The 20575-nt window shown below is 41.8% G+C and overlaps 1 protein-coding gene across 3 annotated transcripts in view; it reads right to left on the reverse strand.

The window, feature by feature from the left end:
• The window catches only part of SPAG16 (sperm associated antigen 16), a 393527-nt gene that overhangs the window by 93033 nt on the left and 279919 nt on the right, over positions 1–20575 (reverse strand). For all 3 annotated transcript variants that reach the window (XM_083473469.1, XM_083473470.1, XM_083473471.1), the window contains one exon: positions 18700–18826. In XM_083473469.1, coding sequence (XP_083329595.1) covers positions 18700–18826 — 127 coding nt within the window. The remainder of the gene's footprint in view (positions 1–18699; positions 18827–20575) is intronic.

The raw sequence follows: 20575 nt of genomic DNA on the forward strand, positions 1-20575 counted from the left end.
AGCCAAAGGCCTTGGTAAAGAAGAATGTTTTTGCCTGGTGTCTAAGATGTAGCGATGGTGCCAGGTGAGCCTCCCTAGGGAAAGCATTCCACAGAGGGGGAGCCATCACAGAAAAGGCCCATTCTCATGTTGCCACTCTTTGAACCTCTCAGGGATTGAGACACAAAGAAGGGTCTCGGATGACAAGCCCAGGGTCCAGGTCGGTTCGTATGGGGAGAGGCAGTCCTTAAGGTATTGAGGTCCTGAGTCGTGTAAGGCTTTATAGGTCAACTTCACCACTTTGAACTGGGCCTGGAAATGAATTGGCATTATATGTTCAAACCACCTTGTTCTGGTGAATAATCTGACCACTGAATTGCACCAGCTGAAGTTTCTGCACTGTCTTCAGAGGCAGTCCCACATACAATACATTTTAGTAATCCAACTTAGAGGTTAGCCCTATCCAGATAGGGGCATGGCAGGGCCACCAGCTGAAGCTGACAGAAGGCACTCCACGCCACCGAGGCCACCTGGGCCTCAAGCTACAGTAGTGGATCCGGGAGCATCCCCAAGCTGCGTACTTGCTCCTTAAGAAGGAGTGTAGCCCCCTCAAGAAACATCTGCTCAGTCCACTGGAGACTGTCTTCACATGCAAGGAAAGTCCCTAACTCATCTCGGGTTTGAGACCCATCAGCTATCCTCACCTGGTCTCGCAGGCCAGTGGAAGCCACTGTCACATGCTGACAGCTTCTGGAAGCCACAGGTGAGAGCTGAGTACAGGATGGGGACCAAAGGTGGAGCAACAACCCCAGAAGGAGCATGATGTGTCCCCTACCAGAGGCACTATGTCTCCCCTCCCCTCCCCCCCCATACACACTAGTCTAGGAGAATAGTACCTGCCATAATATGGTTAATACCGAGGCACCCAAACATTTCTGTTATTATACACCCTTACAAAATCTTCTGCAGTCTTTTATCCCATCTGACAAACAGCATGACTGTTTTTATTTGGGACAGGGGTGGTGAAGACAGAAAATATATTTTCTTATCTGTGCATTTGAGATTGGTTTCACTCAGTCCCTTGTACCAATGAGTACAAGGGTTTCCAATGAGTTCACTGACTCATGCAGCCTCCCACTTGGGCCATGAAGGTCTCCATGAATTAATAATTCATTTTTAGCAGAGGGCACACAGGAGCTTTCACCTGAAGAGATGTGTAACAAGATGCCTTATTTGCATTTAAATCTCTACAAGTAGATGGTCAAAGCAGACCCAGCTTGAAGAATTGAATGTAATGGAACAGACTCGGGAACTGGTTGTAGAATAATATAGAAAGTTTCACTTAAGCACAAATACTGCTGGCTTGCAAGAGAACCTGAAACAGGGAAAATGAGCACAATCTAAGTCTTTTTCAAGCATTAGAGGAACCAGGGCAAAGCAACACGTGAAATTCAAGAATTGAGGTAAAGCCCATGGGGATGAGCATGGGAGCTCTGTGCCCTATCACCATTGCCCTCTGAGTTGGAGGGCAAATGTGTGAGTGGGGAGCCTACTTCTACGTCTATACGCTCCTCGCGTAATGCAGAATCCTGGAAAAGCAGGTTTCTACATTGATGTGGTGAGCATCCCTAAGTGAGAAGCAGGCCCCACTCTTCAGACAGCTGCCCTCCAACTGACGAAGGGCAATGTGGGGTGGGGTGGGGGTGGATGCATATCTCTACCGTTAACCCCAACTCCTGGATGCCTGAAGAGGGCTACAGTCACAGTGAAACACTTCCAGGTTCAGAGATATCAATGGGAGAGTCCAGCATATATGTAAGTGGATCCATGCATTCAACACAACTTTAACAGTGGAGAGAGGGGAACAGAGGGGGGGAAGCCAACCAACAAAGTGAGAACAATGAGAAACCAAAAACCTGGAGAGGAATAGAAGACTAAACACACGCACAATAAAAGGAGAATACAAGGTGAAAAGAAAGGCAAAAGTCAAACACACATGAATAGAAAGCAAAAAAAGACAGAACTCTAGAGCTTAGGGCAGGCCCAGCCTACTCTGACCTTAGGAAGGGCAGGTACGAAAGGCAGGATGGCTCCTTCACCTGGAGAGGAGGCAGAACTCTGCTTAATCTGCCCAGCAGCAGGTGCCATTCAGTATGTTAGAAATGCCTTCTAGCATTATTTGGCAAACCATGCCAGATAATAAACCATGCCACCGACAACTGGGAAACACTGGGCTGCAAGTGCTCCAATTTGGAGACCAAAGGTGTCACGGGCTTTGAAGACACTCGAACTCAGGACACAAGGGAGAAACGTGCTAAGAGGAAGGCATGCTTGGCAAACCCTCACTGTGATCAACTCCTGGCCAGAAACCTATGTCCCACTGTGGAAGGATGTGTGGATCCAAAATTGGCCTCCACAGTCACTTACGAACCCACTGTTAAAATTGTGTTTATGGAAGATGATCTTACTCTGCTACGAGTGATCGCCAAAGAAGAAAAAGAAGAAGACACCAGAAACTTCATGGTAACTGAACAGTCAAAGATGTGATAGATCACTAGTCCTTCTAAATTAAATACAATTTGATTTTCTGGCACCCGCCTAAGCACATGCTAACTGTATACCTTTTATGACAATTGCTTGTAGGAGGATTGTTTGCCTCTGCTCCTGAAGAAGGCAAGTGATGATACATGGATGTAGCCAGGATTTTTGTGGAGGGAGGGTTAGGCTTTTGTTGGGCAGGAGGCGTTTGTTGGGGGGGCAGAACCTCAGATTTGCATTGATTTGTATTGATTTTGATTTAGGGGAGCAGCTGCCCCCTGCCCCCTTAGCTATGCCCATGGGATGATAGCAACCTATTTTAATGTGAAATGTAGCAAATAATCATTACTGAAAAGTGGAGTACTTATTAAATCAAAAGTGCACAGCATCAATGGATTTAACAGCTGATGAGAGGGAAAGCTTATAAAGATTTTTAGCAATCCATTTATTTGTCAACGTGTGCACATTAAGCAGCCGTGTTTCAGCACTTGCCCTATTCCTTACTTGCCTTGCTGCCTGCTATCAATGCTCAGACTTTTAAATTCCCCCGTTTGCATTTTAATTGGCTCTGGGAATAAGCAGCTAGAATAAGGAAAAGTAGTGGCATTAATGTAATGCTCTGAAATCCCATGACATATAAGAGGCATGTAACCAACTCCCAATAATCAGGGCAGGCAGTTGTTCTGATGGTCTTGAGTCTGAGGTGTCAGAATCCAGACATTTTTATCTTACGAATGGCATCTCCAGATCGACTGTGTTGTGCGTCTCTTGTATGCTCTTCTGCCCACTGCACTGCTCTCTATTCCAGCTGTCTTGTTAAAATGGAAAACTTAAGCCTTGTAAACACCAAGGAATTTGGCATCTGCAAGCTAAGCTTTTTTTATCTTTGTCTGCAAGAAAGTGCTCCTACTACTCCTAACAAATAAACTCCACAGCAATGGGGGGAATATTTTCTGGACTGAGGGCTGTATTCCCCACCCTCTAAGAACCATAAGCTAATGATAAGCAGGGTCCAAACAAGCGTCAGTATGTCGACTCTGCCTTCACTCTCCATGAGCACAGCCAAGTGCGCGGCAGGGAATGTAGCTGCTGCCCCTAAATCAAGTAAATAAATAAAAATACTTAATGAACAGACCAATCATGTTGCAGATAGCTACGTCCACGTCTCTCTCACACACATAAAAGAACACCACACACAGAGAGAGACACAGATTCTCACACATGCCCACCCAACAATTAAGCTTGGTGGGGAGCATGGTAGGTTTTCTCAAACCCAACTGTTGTGCGTGCAAGGGGTGATCTTCATGGACATTAGTAATGAGAATAGCCTTCACTGGTGCCATTGGCAAGCTATTTTCAAACCTCTTTGCAGCACACAGTAGTTTTCAGAATGCCTTCACTTTGGCATTTAGCACTACTCCACTGGGTAAGAGCAATGCTAGGGTGAGGGATGGGTGTTTTCTGGAGAGAATTATTATTCTGGGGGAAAGGGTTAATCACCTCTCCCCCACCTGCCGATGCTCCTCTGCAAGTGCCCTACACCTCAGCCTTTTGACAGTGGCAGTCTTTGGTCTTTAAAATTTCCGTGGTGCTCTGTGCAAGGTGTCTCTCGCCTTCTGTTTTGCTCAGTTCACTATGTTATAGTTGCAAAGCCCTGCAGCAGCAGCCTGTAGTGTCGGCGCCCAATGCAACAGAACCGACTGCACTGCCCAAGCCCACCTCTGGTTTTGAACGCCATGTCTGCCTTGTGATTGTATAGTTCTGCTCTTAAGTCATATAAGCAACCTCACTGAATCCTTGCAGAAGTGATCTACCGGTAATTATCTGAACACACACATTTGCGTCTACTTTTTTTAAAAACAGAAAAAAATATGGTTTTCATTGCAATTCTCTGCAGATCTGCTCTAAGTAAGGTTAACTGAATTCAATGAAACTTACTCCCAGGTAGAAAAACGAAGACAGCATGACCAAAAAAGACGAGATATTGGGTTCTACATGTTTCTCACCATAACCATAATGCATATTCAGTCATTTTCACCCTCACAATCCATTTTATGGAACACTAGAAATATAGATATCTGAACTGAAGATTGGCCTTTAAAAGAAAAGCATTTACATGTCCAGTATTCAAAACAGTGTCAGTAAAATCCTCAGTCCAATAGGCAACTGCATCATTTTGAGTCTGAAAATCATAAACGCTCTGGAACATATAATGATAACCTCCACTGACATGATGAATAAGATGCATTCAGTTTTAAATGGCTTTTGTGATTTTGCTCCTGTGAGCTGCATACTACATGAAATACTGTGTGTCCTGGAGTACATGGAAGCAAGCTCTCCCATTATTATTCAACATTAGCTCCATTTGCTGATTCGATGACTAAAGGCCAATCGGCCAGATGCAAATTCCCCTTTCTGATGTTAATCTAACAAGCAGAAAAGCCAAGGGCCTGTCATTCAACACCCAAAAGCCTGTATGAATCAGGAGAATCATTTTATGAAGTACTGTGTGAGGCTGAGCTGGATGCAGTAATTATCTGAAGGAAGTACTCCGTTTTGTAAGGGAACATTTGCATGAAGAAAGAAAGAAAATGATCTTATTTTAAAGGACAAGATTAATCTTCAAATGGATATTCAGCATTTTGCCCATCAGAAGGGTTCCAAGACAGCATTGAGAATTCTGGACCTCTCCCAGATTCAAACTTAGAAAATGATGAGTTGCATACAGGTTAGGAGTGCTATTGACATCAGTAGGAAACGGAAGGAAAATTTACTACACAATCCTATGCATGTTTTCTGAGAAGGAAGCCTGAGTTCAATACAGTTCACTTCCAAGTAGGCATATATACAAAGGACACATATTATGCATTCCAAATAATATGAAAACTTAGTCACAAGATGCAAGACTGATACTGTATCTGGGAAACATAAAATAAATTATAGCCATTTACATCCAGAAATTTGTAACTAGCAGAGTTCAAGCTTTGTTGGTCATATTCTGAGTAACAGAAGCAGAAGTTCAGTGCAAATCTTCTAAATTCTATGCTCAAAATAAATTGGAGATATAATTAAAATTATGTAAACAACAATATGCAGACAAATACACTGATTACATTTAAGCTTACAAAAGATTTTACTCAATTTTAGGTATCCTCTCTAGGGGAAAAAACCCAGTTAATTTTTGGTTTGCAATTATAATCTAAGTTCTTAGCAGATAGTCCTTTTATTTTTCTCATGTTTATTTGTTCTCATTAAACATAGAAAAATGAAATTAAAATATTGTTATGAGTTTGTGGATGCCAGACACCGATGGTCCTAGCAAATGCTAAAGGTTAATCAAGCCAGGCTAGCTTCCTGATGAGGTAATCACCTGGGTGATAGGCTGTTAAGAGAACCAAGGAAAGGGGCTCTGTGTCAGATGGTAGATGGATGGAGCCCCTCCTCCAGCTCTCAGGCAGAAGGACAGAGCCTGAGTTGCAGAGCAGTGTTCACTGTGATGTGAGCTAGATGTAAAACAGCAAGCTGGGAAAAGACAGAGAGAGAGCGCAATGGCTGATCTCATTTGGGGATGCTGATGCTGTGAGCCCCTCCACTGCAGACTCAGGTTGTATATATGTGTAACTAAACCATATATCACAAAGACACGCTGGGTAAGCGCCTGGAACCCCTGGAATCTTGCATTGCTCAGAGATTTGGGTGGCGTGCAACAATAGGTAAACAAAACATTTAAAACATATGGTACTTCTGCAGTACCTTTTAAAGAGATGGTGTAAGTCCAGTCTATTAGCTCCCTTGTGGCAACATGGGAGGGCATAAAAATATAAATTTTTAATCCATGCACATTGATGATCACCAGACATCAGTGATATCTACCAGATACTCAGGTCGGTGGGCAGAGGTGGCAATTTCAAGGACATTTGCTGGCATTTTAAATTTTTCTTCCTCCCCCACCTCCCCCTACCCTGTCCTGGGCTGAGCCATCACTGGATGTGGCAGGCATACCACTGAGCAGGGGCAGCACATGTCCAGCCCTATAGGACTGATAAGTGAGCACTCTGTAAAAACTGAAAACTAAAAAGGAACCAACCTGTAATACTAAGCATGCAGGGACATAAATGTGAAAATGTAATATTAAGGGAGGACTATGATTTACAGTTGTCTTATTACTACGACCGAGAGAATATAAAAATCCTAACCCATTCAGAGGCAACATGAAAGCATATATTTCATCAGTTTAAGATGAGATAAAAATTCTAATTAAATGCAGAAGAAAGCATTCCTGATATTATTAATGAGGTGCTAGTAACTTTCATTATTATTAACCATTTATGTAGTTCTGAGCCAGGTAATTTATATTTGTTATCTCATTCAGCATGGAGATATGACAGAATTACTCCTGTTTATTATATACATGGTTGGAATTGAGGCCCAACAATATATCTCATTAGTACTTGGCTTATCCACAAACTGCAAGCTCCAATACTTTATGCCTTCCTTACCTTGGTGACACTGGTATTACGAATCACACATCACCTAAATGGGCTATTCTCATAATTACTTTGACATATGGCCATTGCAGGGGAAGGCAAGCAGTCCTTGAGGATTTCCAGCCCAGAGATGTATGAGACCGGACAGTGTTCTCCATGTGCATCTGGTAACAGGCCATCAGCATGCACAGAATGCAACCCTTGAAGTGCTAGAAGACACCCCAAACCGTGCCAAGTAGGAGTGATGTTAAGCCATACTGAATAGCTATTAAACATATGAAACTGCCAGTACTGAATGAATTTAGACTTAGCACAACAATCATCTATGGAGGCAATTAGGGTTGCCAGGTCAGAAGCATCCCAGTCCTTGAAGTTTCAGGGCCCAAACCTGAGATCAGGAGGTTCCATCTTCAATCCAGATTTTAGGTTGTACAACAACCCGGTTTTTCTTACATATGCTTCCCCCCACTTCAATCACTCCACTCTTTTCCATATCCAAAGTGATGTCTTATCCCCATTCCTAGGGTTCCCAACTGAATTTATCTTTGTGGGGGGAATAGGGGGAGCTGTCCTAGAGGCAAAAGGGGGGAAATGGTGGGATGCAATTGGGAACCAATCCAGGGTCTTCTTTCCATCTGCTTCCAAGGCAAACCCTACCTCATCTGGTTCCCCCCTGACATCATAGAATGGAAGGGACCACAAAGGTAATCTAGTCGAACCTCCGCAATGCAGGAATCTTTTGCCCAGCATGAGGCTCATGCTCTAGCAACTCAGCAGGCGCCCTGCTGATCCAGTGCTGAAAATAAATGCCTCCCCCAGGTGAGTCTCCACCCCGTCTCTCAGCATTTCATATGCTCTGCCAGCTTCTGAAGCACCACACCTTGTTCCAGGCAGGCATATATCTGCATAAACTCCTCCTCCTCTTGAGCCCAGCCTAGTTTTCTTTCTCTCTGTGTGTTCCCTTAAGGAGAGGTAAAACGCCTGGAGAATCTATGCAATAATTTGCAGCTGGCTTCTGCTAGGTTGAAGCTTGCAAGCTGCACACAGAGCAGTCTTTTTGATTTAAAAAGTGTTCTTAACTATGCTTTCACCTACCTTGAAATTTGAGTCCTTTACCTACTTGCTGGAGGGGACCAGGTAAAGCTGGATATCCCAGGTCAGACCTGGAGATCTGATAACTCTAAAGGCAACATAGTTGTACAGTACTGGTAAATGTGGATACAAAATCTTACTTGTAGTTCTTTCCATGCTCACCCAAAAAACATTTCAATGCCTGACTTGGATTTAAACATAACCTCAATAGTAGTAGTGTGGTGAGCTTTCCCAGACAACATAATATTCACAAATTAACAGAACACTTTCCAAGTTTTTCAATATATTGAAAGAATATTACTACAAAGGAAAGACTGGGGCTTCACCTAAAAAAGTGAACTCTTGACAGACGTTTTTGTGTGTTTGTTTTCTGAAAGAAATGTGATGAAGACTAATGGGTATCATTCCCTCGGCTAGATGCAAAGCAGCAAATGAAAACAAACGTCCACCATCTGAACTTGAGGCCCTCATTATTGATTCTAAAGAATTTCATTCTTCACACTGATTTTTGAAAAAAAAAATTTTCAAAAGGCTTTATCTACTGACTCTTTAAAAGAGATTGGTTTGTTTGAATCAGAAAATGTTATTTTAAGAGGGGATAGGTGGTGGGTGAAAGGGAACTAAATTCAGGCTGAAGGAACACTGATCATTCAAAGACTTATGGTAGAAACACAATTATTAGAGTTGTGAAATTATGAAACAGCTTATCAGATTAATTATGGCCAATATAGTGATTTGCTGCTATGTGTTTTTAAAGGATTGCATGATTTTATGCATTTTATCTGTTTGCTTTGCAAATTGCCCTGTGGCTTCTACAAAGGGTGGTAAATAAATCATCTAAATGAAATAAATAATCATATAGAGCCTTATGAGTGCGGAAGTTCTGAAGGGGATCAGAAAAAGTGAGTAAGAGATGAGGATGAGACGGAAAGCCAAGAGTTTTTGTGAAAAGATGAACTATTTTAATACAATTTGATTTCATTCTTACATAAGGAAAACAATGGCTTTAAAACCAATACAACATACAGTTTCTTCCCCAGTTTTCTGACAGCTCACTAGCTTCTAAATTTTAGTTCCCTCATGAACCCTGCTCTGCAATCCTCAGGTGAGTGCACCTGATCCCATATTTCTTCCATGGGATCTCCTTCTCCATCCAGATTCTATGCCCTGGTTCTATTCACCAGCCTGTTTGACTTCCTGCTTTGCTCCAGGAAAGGGTAACCTGTGGCCCTCCAGATGTTGTCAGACCACTGGACCAACATGACCATTGATCATGCTGGTTAAGACTATGTGAGCTGGACTCCAACAACATCTGTAGGACCACTGGTTACCCCTCCCTGTTCTGTCTCAGTGTGAACTAATTGGGAGTAGCAGTCAAAAAGATTTGCGAATCACATCTGTACAAAGGAGATTCCAATTAAACATCAAGAAGAACTTTCTGGCTTGTAAGGGCTGTTCAACAGTGGAATAGACTCCTTTGAAAGGTGGTGGACTCTCCTTCACTGGAGATTTTTAAGCAGAGGTTGGATGGCCACCTGTCATGGATGCTTTTGTTGGTATTCCTTCATTGTAGGGGGTTGGACTGGATAACCCTTGGACTTGGAGTCTGTTCCAACTTTATGATTCTATGATACTATTATCTTCCTTTCAATAAAGCAAGTTTCTGAACCACAGGGCTTGTGCACTATACTTTGGAATTAGACAGCAACACTCTTAAATCCAGAGCTGGAGTATATCGCCTTCCTCCTTTTTGTGTTGGAGTAATGGGAAGAACTCTAACTCAGTCAGGGAAGGGCTGTGGAGGTTTCCATGGCAGTGGGAAGGGGTTTTGGGGGTCAGATCTCTGTCTCTGAGGGTGGAACTCTGGTTCTGCCCTTTGGGAGGGACTTCTGAACCATCCTGTGGCCCTTGGGACACTCTTCTGGGGACTAGGGTACTGCAGCCTTAGTTTTTCATGAGGGTTGTATTACAAATAGTTTTTTTTAAATCTCAGACACAGAGGAAAATGGTGATTTCAAACAACGGCAGAAGTTTGAGTACAGCAAGCCAAGGGTGACAATGAGAGGAAAATAGATATTTTAAACAACATCAGAGATCTGAGTAGAGCAAGCAGAGGAGGGCACACTACACACTCAACTGGGCAGTCCAGGACCTCCACCCACACTGCCCGGGCTTGCACTCTGGGGAGGTCACTTCGCTGCTGTTAACACAACAATGTGACTTCACTCCACAGAAGTGCACTCCACTGTCTCTTGAAACAGACGGATGCCAACAACATACATATATTATATGCCAATAACTGCATTCCAACAATTCAGAGAAGTGAGAAATCCAATCTGCGGATTATTCTGGGAGTTAAGGATCCATCACTGAAATCTGAAAAGATCAGATTTGTCAAGCAGCCCCAGGAAAGTTATTCTCAACTGCGCAGCTTTCTGCCCTTAAACAATGCCACAATGTTGTACATGCCACTAGTTCCTCTCTCAAAGTTCATTAAGAAATTCCAGTTTAGTGAGACAGAGGAATCCATGGCACCTCCTCCTGCCTAGCCACCAGCATGGCTTGACTATTCCACACACTTCCCATCAAGTCACTTCTTGTAGTGAGGTAGACTTGCATCCCTGTTGCCATAGCAATGGTTTGAGCATGCCTCTTCCTCATGGCAGACAACTGACATTTCCCCAACACCTCTTGCCTGGCTTCAACATGAGTCGACTAATCTACATACTGTATTTTTCGCTCTATAAGATGCACCCGACCATAAGACACACCTAGTTTTTAGAGGAAAACAAGAAAAGCCAGCAAGAGCCGCAGACACGCTGACTCACACGCTCACTCTTTAAAGGTAGAGCGGCTCTTGCTGGCTTTCCCGGGAGGTGGGAGAAGGGACTGACGGGCTGCCCTCCGCCCCTTCTCCCACCTCCCAGAAAAGCCAGATCAAGCTGCGCAGCTATCACTGAAGCCAACACAGCAAGAGGGAGAGCTGTGCAGCGCCTCTTGTTCTGCTGGCTTCCAAGCAAAGCAGGAGGAGGAACGGAAGGGGCTCCATAAGGGCTCCCTTCCTTCCCTCCTCCCACTGGGAAACCAGCAGAACAAGAGACGCTGCACAGCTCTCCCTCTTGCTGTGCTGCCTTCAGTGATAGCTGCGCAGCTTGCTCTGGCTTTCCCCCTTACTTTTTATTAGGAAAAAAGTGTGTCTTATGGAGTAAAAAATACGGTACTTATCACCCTATCAGAAGAGACACTACCACACACACATGTGAATCAATCTTAAGTGTTCTTCATATTTTGTATAAGCATAAATGAGATATCAGCTATAATTTATTTACTCCGGCACTAATTTTATTGGGGAATCTTCCATGAAAAAGCCTTTAAAATTGGAATGGAGGTTTAAATATATATATTTAGATTTTTATTACTTATTAAATTGATATCCCACCCTTCATTCCAAAGGAGCCCATATATATCTTTTACATTCTTTTAAAGTTCATAGAAGCAGAAAATTCTGTCACTCATAGAATCAAAGGATTATGTCTCTTCACAGTTATATAGTTCACAACAGCAGTAATTCATGATAATTCACCTCTTTTTCTAATTGTGATACACCTCACACAATTACATTCAAATTCATCTCATTGTTTCCATGCCAAGAGAGCTTTCAAAAATATTAAGACAAAAGAGAAAAGTTAACTTCAAAGTCTTAGTGCAAAAGGGATTTCTCAAGGAATAAAATTACAATAACAAATTAACATTATTAAAAGAAAATTTTCCACAGGGAGGGAAAAATATTGCATTAGAAATAGCATAGTATATAAACACAACCATGTTGCCCTTCAACAATTCCTCTTAACTTGCTAAAAAATAAAATCTGATGAACTCAAGGGAGACTCTTCTTCCCCTGTGGAATGTAAGCCCAGACAACCTATTCAATCCTCAATGATTAGAAACAGTCTTTTCTATATATTTTATGCTATTTTTTAACCGTTCAGTATAAATTAATAAACTAACCTAGTATGGAGATGATGTGTGAAATCTGGAATATTAAGATGAGGTTCAGGGCGATGCCCTCAATAGGATTTTTTTTTGTTCTCTTAAGGCATTGCTACATGCCCCCCCAACCCCTCCTGACATGAGATACAAGGCAACAGATTCAGGACAGAAAAGAAAGGCAGTCCTTCTTTTAAAAATGCGTAGTTAACCAAAATAATTGGCTGCCACAAAATGTAGTGATGAGCACTGCCTCAGATGACTTTAAAAGGGGATGAAACCAAGTAACACAGGATAGAGTCTGAAGGGGGGCAGAGGAGGCAGGAGGATGATCCAGGGGTAGGGGCCAGTGATTTGTGGGGTTCTGTGCCACCTGTGAGGCAGGGGAAAGAGTCTGGGTGGTCAGAGATGGAAGAAGAGGAGGTGGGGGAAGTACTGTAGCAGGAAGGCAGGGAGGTGGAAGAAATGGTTCCAGAGAGTTAGGCCCTTAGAATCTCCTCCGTCCCCCCGTCCCCCACTGTGTCCAAGGACAAGGAGGGGCTTAAAGCAGCAGCAGCTGGAGATGCTGTGCAAAACTCGCCAGTTGCTTGCATGCACCATGTCCGGAGGTGTGGCGCACTGTTGCTCCAACTGAGTCAGAGAACAAATCTGAAGAAGGAGCTGCATAGCTAGCTATTTATCAGGAGTGGTGCATGTGATTCTTATACCTTAGGAACTGATGCAATTGAGTGTTTTGCCAATAAAGAATTAAACTTTCAATTGTGGGTCCTCATTGAGGGGGCTAGGTGTGTTTGGGACATCTACGCATGGCTATTAGGCATTATAGGTAAACAGGTGCTCTCTGTTCAGAGGCAGAAAACCTCTGAATACAAGGTGCTGGTAAGCAAACAACTGCAGGCTGCTGTTGCCTTCATGTTCCACATGCTGGCTTCCTGACTGGCCATGCTTGGCTTTGGAAACAGGAAGCATGACTAGATGGATCTTGGTCTAATTTAGGAGGGTCATCTGATGTCGTTAGGGTTTCCCTATTAATCTAAATCAGTTTGACATATTTGTGATCTTTTTGTCAAGTGTTGCTGGACTACAACTCCCCTGAGCCCTAGGCACCAGTGGTGGAAATTCTGCACTCAGAGTTCTGCACCTAAAGTAAGTCTAGTACAGTAGCCTCATGTGTCCAAAGGGAGTGCAGATGGAAATCTGAACTGATAGCTGCTAAGTTAAAGCTGTTGCCTTGTATCTCACTCCAGGGGATATATTGTTTGATCTTCATCATCCTAAGCATTTGACAATTAGCATTATTTCCTTTTTAATATATAACCGCTTGTCTTATGAGGTGTCTTCAACAGATGTAGTCTGCTGAAGTGTTATTATTAGTATCATTATCATCGGATGAATATTATCAGATTAATTTCACAATACAATATATTGTAAATCCCTTCTTTTATTGTATTATACTGCAGAAGGCAATTGATTTCTTTTTTTAATATAATGGAATAAAATCTACTCAGTGCACAGAAGCTGTCTAAGCTGTTGATCTTTTTTTTAAAAAAGCTTTCACGGAAGAAAGGATAAGATGACCTTCAAGGATCTATAGTGTCTGATTGTCTGCAGGAGTAAGCTAATCACAAGATGAAGCTCTTGAATCTAAGCCAGACTTTGAGATGAAACCATGTAGCTTTCAGCATGAAAGGAAGGAATTTTCATCAAATAATTGGAAATACATCCAAAGTGGGAATTTACTAATCACAGCCCTCTGTGAGCTAGGATGAATATAAATTTGAGAATGTATGGAGCTAAAATATTCACTAGAGGAGAAATGGAAATGAGAATGTGTTTTTGTAATTTCCCATACCTTCAGTTTTAAAATGCCTCTTTTTAGATTAAGTGTGATTTTAAAGCTTATTTAGAAAATAAGATAATTTAGTATGTGATTTGTGGACTCAAAATTAGTTGTGACCAGACCCCCCACCCCAAGCAGTGATCAAACCTTTCAGATTTCTTTAGTTTCATATGGAGAAGTCAGAAACTGTGAGGATATTTCCAACACTTACATATTCAGGGCAAACTATTTTCCCATTGAGTTGATTTTGGCATAAATCCAGTGCAGCTGCAGCTGTTTCATCTCCTCAAAGGATACTGTTTAGCAGCAATCAAATATTGCCACAGTCAACTAAGGGCCTGCAACCAACATAATGTGCCATATATTGCCCTAAGAGGTACCCAGCCACTTCTAAACCTTCGTTTTATGATGGACTCATGCAGTCTTGTGAGATGAAAACATTTAATTCCACTGAATTGTGTCACAAAAGCTGGCTCCATTAAATAACTGTCCATCTTGCTGCACTCAGGGGAGGGAAGTGTTCCTTTTCTCACAAAGATAAAGAGAATATCAATGGGACTTATCTCTTCAAAGTACCGAAAAGCTCAAAGCAATTGCCTAAAGTTATTCACTGCTTTGAATCCAAAGATCCACTTGCAAAAGGAGAAGATACTTCCCACTTGAACTTGGGGAGGAATCAGTGATTTCCATTTCTCCCCCCAGCCCATCCCAGTTCAGCCCCCTATACCACATCATGGCAGACTTTAGGGGTGGGCAGATTTCAGACTGGCTTGGTGCATCCTGCCCCCCCCCCACCTGCCAGCACCTGCCCCAGGCATAAATGAGGCACGCTCTGACACTGCCTGCAAGGGCTTGGCCTGCTGTCAGCCTCCTGACACAAGTTTCTTCCCTGGATGTTTGCAGATAACAAACTGAATACCTAAAAACAAGAGTGAACTAGTCCTCATGGAATCTGTAGGGAACCACTCATCTACTCCCTGTGCTCTGGAACACAGGACAACATCCAGAAGGACTGCAGACCCCTGAGGAAAAGCCCTTTCATCTCGGAACAGATATTTTGCCCTCTAGCTTCATTTCACTCTTTAATTCAAGTGTGTGTGTGGCGGGATGTTGTTGTTGTTGTTCATTAAATTGGTATGCTGCACTATACCCATAGATCTCAGGGCAGTTACAACATAAAATCACAATAAAAAACCACAAAATACATAATAAAAACACAAATACAACCTAATGATCCTCCCTTCCACATTTTAAAAGGGCATCCGATGTCAACCAGCCCAAGCCCTGGTTAAAGAGGAACATTTGCCTGGTGCTTAAAGGTGTATAATGAAGGCATCAGTTGAGCCTTCCTGGGGAGAGCATTCCGTAAACAGGGGGCCACTACAAAAAAAGCCCATTCTCATGTTGCCACCCTCTGGACCTCTTTTGGAGAAGGCATACAAAGAAGGGCCTCAGAAGGTGATCTCAGAGTCCAGGCTGGTTTATATGGGGAGAGGCAGTCCTTGGGGTATTGTCGTCCTGAGCTGTTTAAGGCTTTATACATCAAAACCAGCACTATAAACTGGGCCCAAAAACTAATTGACAGCCAGTGCTGTCTGACCAGGATCGGTGCAATTTGCTCAAACCGTCCTGCCATGAGCAACCTGGCCGCTGAATTCTGCACTAGCGGGATGTTCTCTCTCTCTAGGTGCTGCTTCAAATAAAGTGTGATTTTCAGTTTGGCACCATTGTTGTACCTACCCAGCCTTGTCCATGTCCTTGCCTTCTTTATCAATTTAACCCAGTAACTGCTGGTCCAGCCTACATGTTGTCTGTGTTTTGTAATAAATGACCAATTCAATTACTCTAAGCTCTCATTGCCTCATGGCCCCCTTAGAGAGCCTTGTTGTTTCTAAGATGCACTGTGACTCTCAAAAGACCCTGATGCAGGCATAGGCAAACTCGGCTAACAGGACCAGTGGTCAGGGATGATGGGAGTTGTAGTCCCAATACATCTGGAGGGCTGAGTTTGCCTATGCCTGTCCTAATGCATGTAGATGTGTAGCAGTGATACATAACATAGACAAGGACAAGTGGTAACAAGTGTGTAGCAGGCAGATATGTTTTCCCAGAACCTAATTTGAAAACGAAGATTATGTTCAAAGAATATTAACAAACCTGCTGTAATATTTCTCCCTATTGCTTGGGAGTTATGACTGCATTGTTTTAAACTGAACTTCATTCTTGGTCATTGACTCAAGCTTGCCATTCCTTCTTTGGCTTTTTACTGTAGTAATAGTTCTGGATTTTATCCAAATTATAGGATTGTTCTACCTATTTAAATTATCTAGATCTGACAAGATTTTTTTTTCCTACTGGAAAGTTCCCCACTTGGCTCAAAATATTCTTTCAGAAGTGAGAAGTTGGTAGATGTGGATAGGAGATATATACTAGCTAGGGTGAGGTTTTAGTTTTCATTCTTAGCAAGGTTCAAAGACTGGCTCTTGAATTAAAAAAAATGTACCTCAAACTGTTACACACCCCAGAAATATTTGCTGAAATTAAACCAAGCTGAGGAAGAAGCACATGGCCAAGACAAAATACTCTGCACAGCTAGGACAGCAAAGTATCATCAGCCAGGAATAATGAGGACTTTGGCAGCCAAATATCCAGCAGGTTGCCAGAGCTGCCAGTGCACAGGGTTCTTGGCTGTGGAAATTCATACCAGCTTCTTAATTTGATCCCATTTAATATAATGTCCCTACAATGAGTTGGCCTGGAATATAGAGGGCTGGGCAAGGAAAGCCCACCCCCTTGTGAAAAAAACACAGGAGATTGGCTTCTATTCCCACCTTGATTTTTGACCCCATGCTTCTTTGTTCTGACCCTGTTCAGTGTCACAGAATGTCATTACATTGAATAGGATTGGTATAAAGAGGTACATTAGTAAAATTCAGACTGCCTTACTGCACATGATGTGCCCACTCAACCGCTTTGATTGGCAGAATTGGCACTACAGCTGGTGCTGCATAATATCCATTCAGCATTTGTAGAAATTCAATCATTTGGTGTGGCAGCACCTACACTTTGGAACTTGCTGCCTATTGATACCTCACTCCTCATATTTTGCATGTACAGTGTCTTTTACTGTCCCACATAAGTAGATTATTGTTCCCATCTCTTTGGTCTGGCTTGGAAGTATTACCCCCAAACCTGAGTAATTTCTAGACTAATCCAATGAGAGTTTTGGAAAGCACACTTATCTCTACTTTGACAAATGTGGTTCACGTGTGCAAAGGGGTTCTGAGAACATTTTCTTTAAGGCGTATCAAGATAGCTTGTGCTGTCAACTCTAACACCATCTATCACCTGTTTTCAAGAATGGTAGGATGAATACAGGCTAGGAATGAGAACTATTGCCAAAGGTGCCAGTACCCCAAGCATTTTCATATGCAGCAGCCTTTCTTGCACATGAATTTTGCCCTAAAATATTTCTAGCTGAACTTGCAGATTCCTGCTTGGGCAAGATCAGAGGCATTCTGAGACACACACAAAGAGGGTTTGATAAAAACGACTGATATTCCAAAAGACAGGTCAGTGCGCATACATTCCTATGTGATGAATTTCTGCACCCTGAGTTTAAGCATACATTTACGTGGGGGGTGGGGAGTCTTAGAAATCGCAAAAAAGTACCAATGGTCCCTATTTTATTACTCTAAATCCACTATGTATTTGGAAAAAAACACAAACTAAAGCATATGTGCATTCCTGTCTGCGGTGTGTGCCTGTGTTTTATGCTGAGCAATTACTTAGCTTTTGGAATGAAGATTAATGTCCCACATAAAATACATTTATTCTATTTGTACCTTGGCTACTTTTTAAAATAAAAGGAAAGTCATTCACAATGCAGGTGACATATTGTTATAAATAGCTGAGGATGCAAAAGTGGTTGTGCTCTACATATATTTCATTTCCTTGTGAGTTGCAGACCATCTATTATGGTACAAAGTCAGCTGTAAGAGTAATAGTACTTATCAGTCGTGGCTTATGAATACTTGTATAAGTATTTTAATGGCAGAAAAGAGGAAAAGTATATAAAAAAACCCCATAAATAAAAGCTTTTTGTTTTCTGTTTAGGTTTAAGCAACTTTTAACACCACTAATTTAAATAATAGCAAGTATCTTTCAGACATATTACTTTTTTTGCTCACCTCTCAGGTCTCTTCTATGCATGCCACAGACTGGGGTGGTGAAATGGACGGCACCACTTTAGACTATAGGTACAGGACTTGATTTTAAAATGTTTGTCTATACTGAAAGCTCCCTATAAATAGAAAGGGAAATATAGGGAGAAGGCTGGCCTAAAACCTTTCCTCCTGATATTGTCTATTTGCAGGAATTTTTTATACTGTTTCTTAAATAAACACAATTTTAAAAACATTTTATGGTGGTCTTCATAAGTAGTATTTCCAACCTGTAGCCTAAGTGGTATAGTGTACTGCACCACCTCATTTTGATGCATGAACAATCCGAGCCATTATTAGGCAATGGCTGACATGAAAGGTGGGTGTTCAGTGAAGGCTAATTTGAGATTTAAGTTTCATGCATTTAAATGATGGTGTGATCTCTGAAAAAACTGAAATGTATGAACTTAGCTGAGGTACATGGGTAATATGTGAAAGAAACAGAAACTAGTGGAGCTAAGTTAATCCTTTTTCAGCATCAAATTATTTTGAAAGAAAAATAAATCAGGAAAAGAAAAACAGTCAAATCCTCCAGTTTCATGGAGCATCTTACCGGATGGGTCAAAGGCCACTTGGTTGCCAGGATGTGGGCCTGCATCAATTGACACCATTGGTACGCCTCTCCGAATGTCCCACAGTTTCAACACTCCGTAAGAGTCACAGGAAACAATGGTATCACCCTGGGAAAGATGAGGAAAACGTTAATTCTGGAAGCCATTGTAATACAACCTTAATTGTAAAACAAAGGAAGCCATATTAGTAACTAACATTTTTTCATGACCCTCTCCTTTACCTTAAGGATCTGCTTTAGGAAAGGCATATCCCATATGTAATAGAAAAAATATATTTCACAGAAAAACCAAAAATCTGTATTTGGAGTTGAAATGGGGGGAAAAGTTATCTGCACAAAAATGTTAACTGGAGATCAATTTGGAGGCATTTGACATAAACCAACAAGAATACATCTATATTATGTTACATTGATATTAAGATATGCAGGATTGCAGTGGACAATGTGCCTTTTGCACAAACATTTTGGTTTGATTCTTAAGATTCTCTTTCATGGCTACCATAGCTGGTTGCCCAAGGCCAAAGCAGAAAGTGAGAGGGTGGGTTCTCTCAACATTATCTCTGTGCTTCCTCTGACTCTCTGAGAAGCTGAGAATATTATATCTTCATAGCCTTGCCCTGCTGAATCTTATAGGAGGTCCTTCAAACTACACCCATTCTCTGTTCTATCCCATCTTCATACTCCCAAGTAGACCCTTGCTCCCAAGCAACTTTTAGCCTTGGCTGGGAAATTATTTTGGTTTGCAACAATGGTAGCTTTGTGTTCCCTTAGACCTACTGCTGCTTCCATGATTTGCCATCTGACTTGTCCCCTCATAAATCTATGCTACAGCTTCCTTAAAACAATGAACTTGGACATGAAACAAGGTGAAAACTTTTCAATGAGCTAGAATAAAAGGCTACAAAATAAATAGTGTTAAAAAGGAAGAACTTTTAATGCTACATTTTGTTCTAAACAAGAAACTTGGTAATTTACTGGATTGGCATCTTCAGGTACTGATAAGAAATGGCCTTCTGCCTCTGGCAACAGTATGGTTTTCTTCCTTCCACAAAATGTTAAAATCAGAATCTAGCAACCTTGTTGAAGCCTTCTACATTTTCCTCTCCATAAGTACTATTATTTAGTAAGGCTCACTGCCCTTCTCTCTGCTGTCTTCTATTGATGCTGTATGCCAGATAGTAAAATTAGTTTTACACAACAGCATAATGGAGCGCTGAAGCAGTGAGCTGTGTGATTTTCTTGTATGTTGTGGAAGAACGAAATTAAATACAAGGCAAAAAGCTCCTGCTCAGACCCCACTAACCTAAGAGCAATGTTCTCCAGAATTATCCTTCTTCTGGGTTACACGCTCTGCATAATAGAAATATCAATTCTGCTATTTTATATGGTCAAAGGGCAAATAACAGATGAATCACTGAGTTGGTGAGGCAAATGTTGCAAATCTCTTCTTAGTAAAATTATCCTTTCATTATCATTTTCTTTTAAGGAATAATTAAAATAATGGCAAGCTCGACCTTTGGTCAGGTTTGTCACTGGCAATATAACTGGTCTGTCCAATCATAGACAGGAACTGGTTCATCTGGCATGAACTCATGGAAGTAACTACTTATTTCATCAAATGCACCAAGTAGACTGATATACTTTAGGCATATAACCACTAATAAATAGTCCAGTAGCTGATCCATATGCAGCACAACCCTATATATGTTTCTTATGTTCAATGGAATGTACTCCCCAGTTAGTATATTTAAGATTCCAGCCAGGTGCACCAGTGGAACTAAAGAACTGTTAGAAAACTGAGCTAAATAGGACTGCATAAGGAAGGGTGAATGCTGTAACCTACCACTGTCACGTCGGG

Source organism: Podarcis liolepis (genome assembly GCF_965112155.1).
Source record: "Podarcis liolepis genome assembly, chromosome: 1".
Taxonomy (NCBI): Eukaryota; Metazoa; Chordata; class Lepidosauria; order Squamata; family Lacertidae; genus Podarcis; species Podarcis liolepis.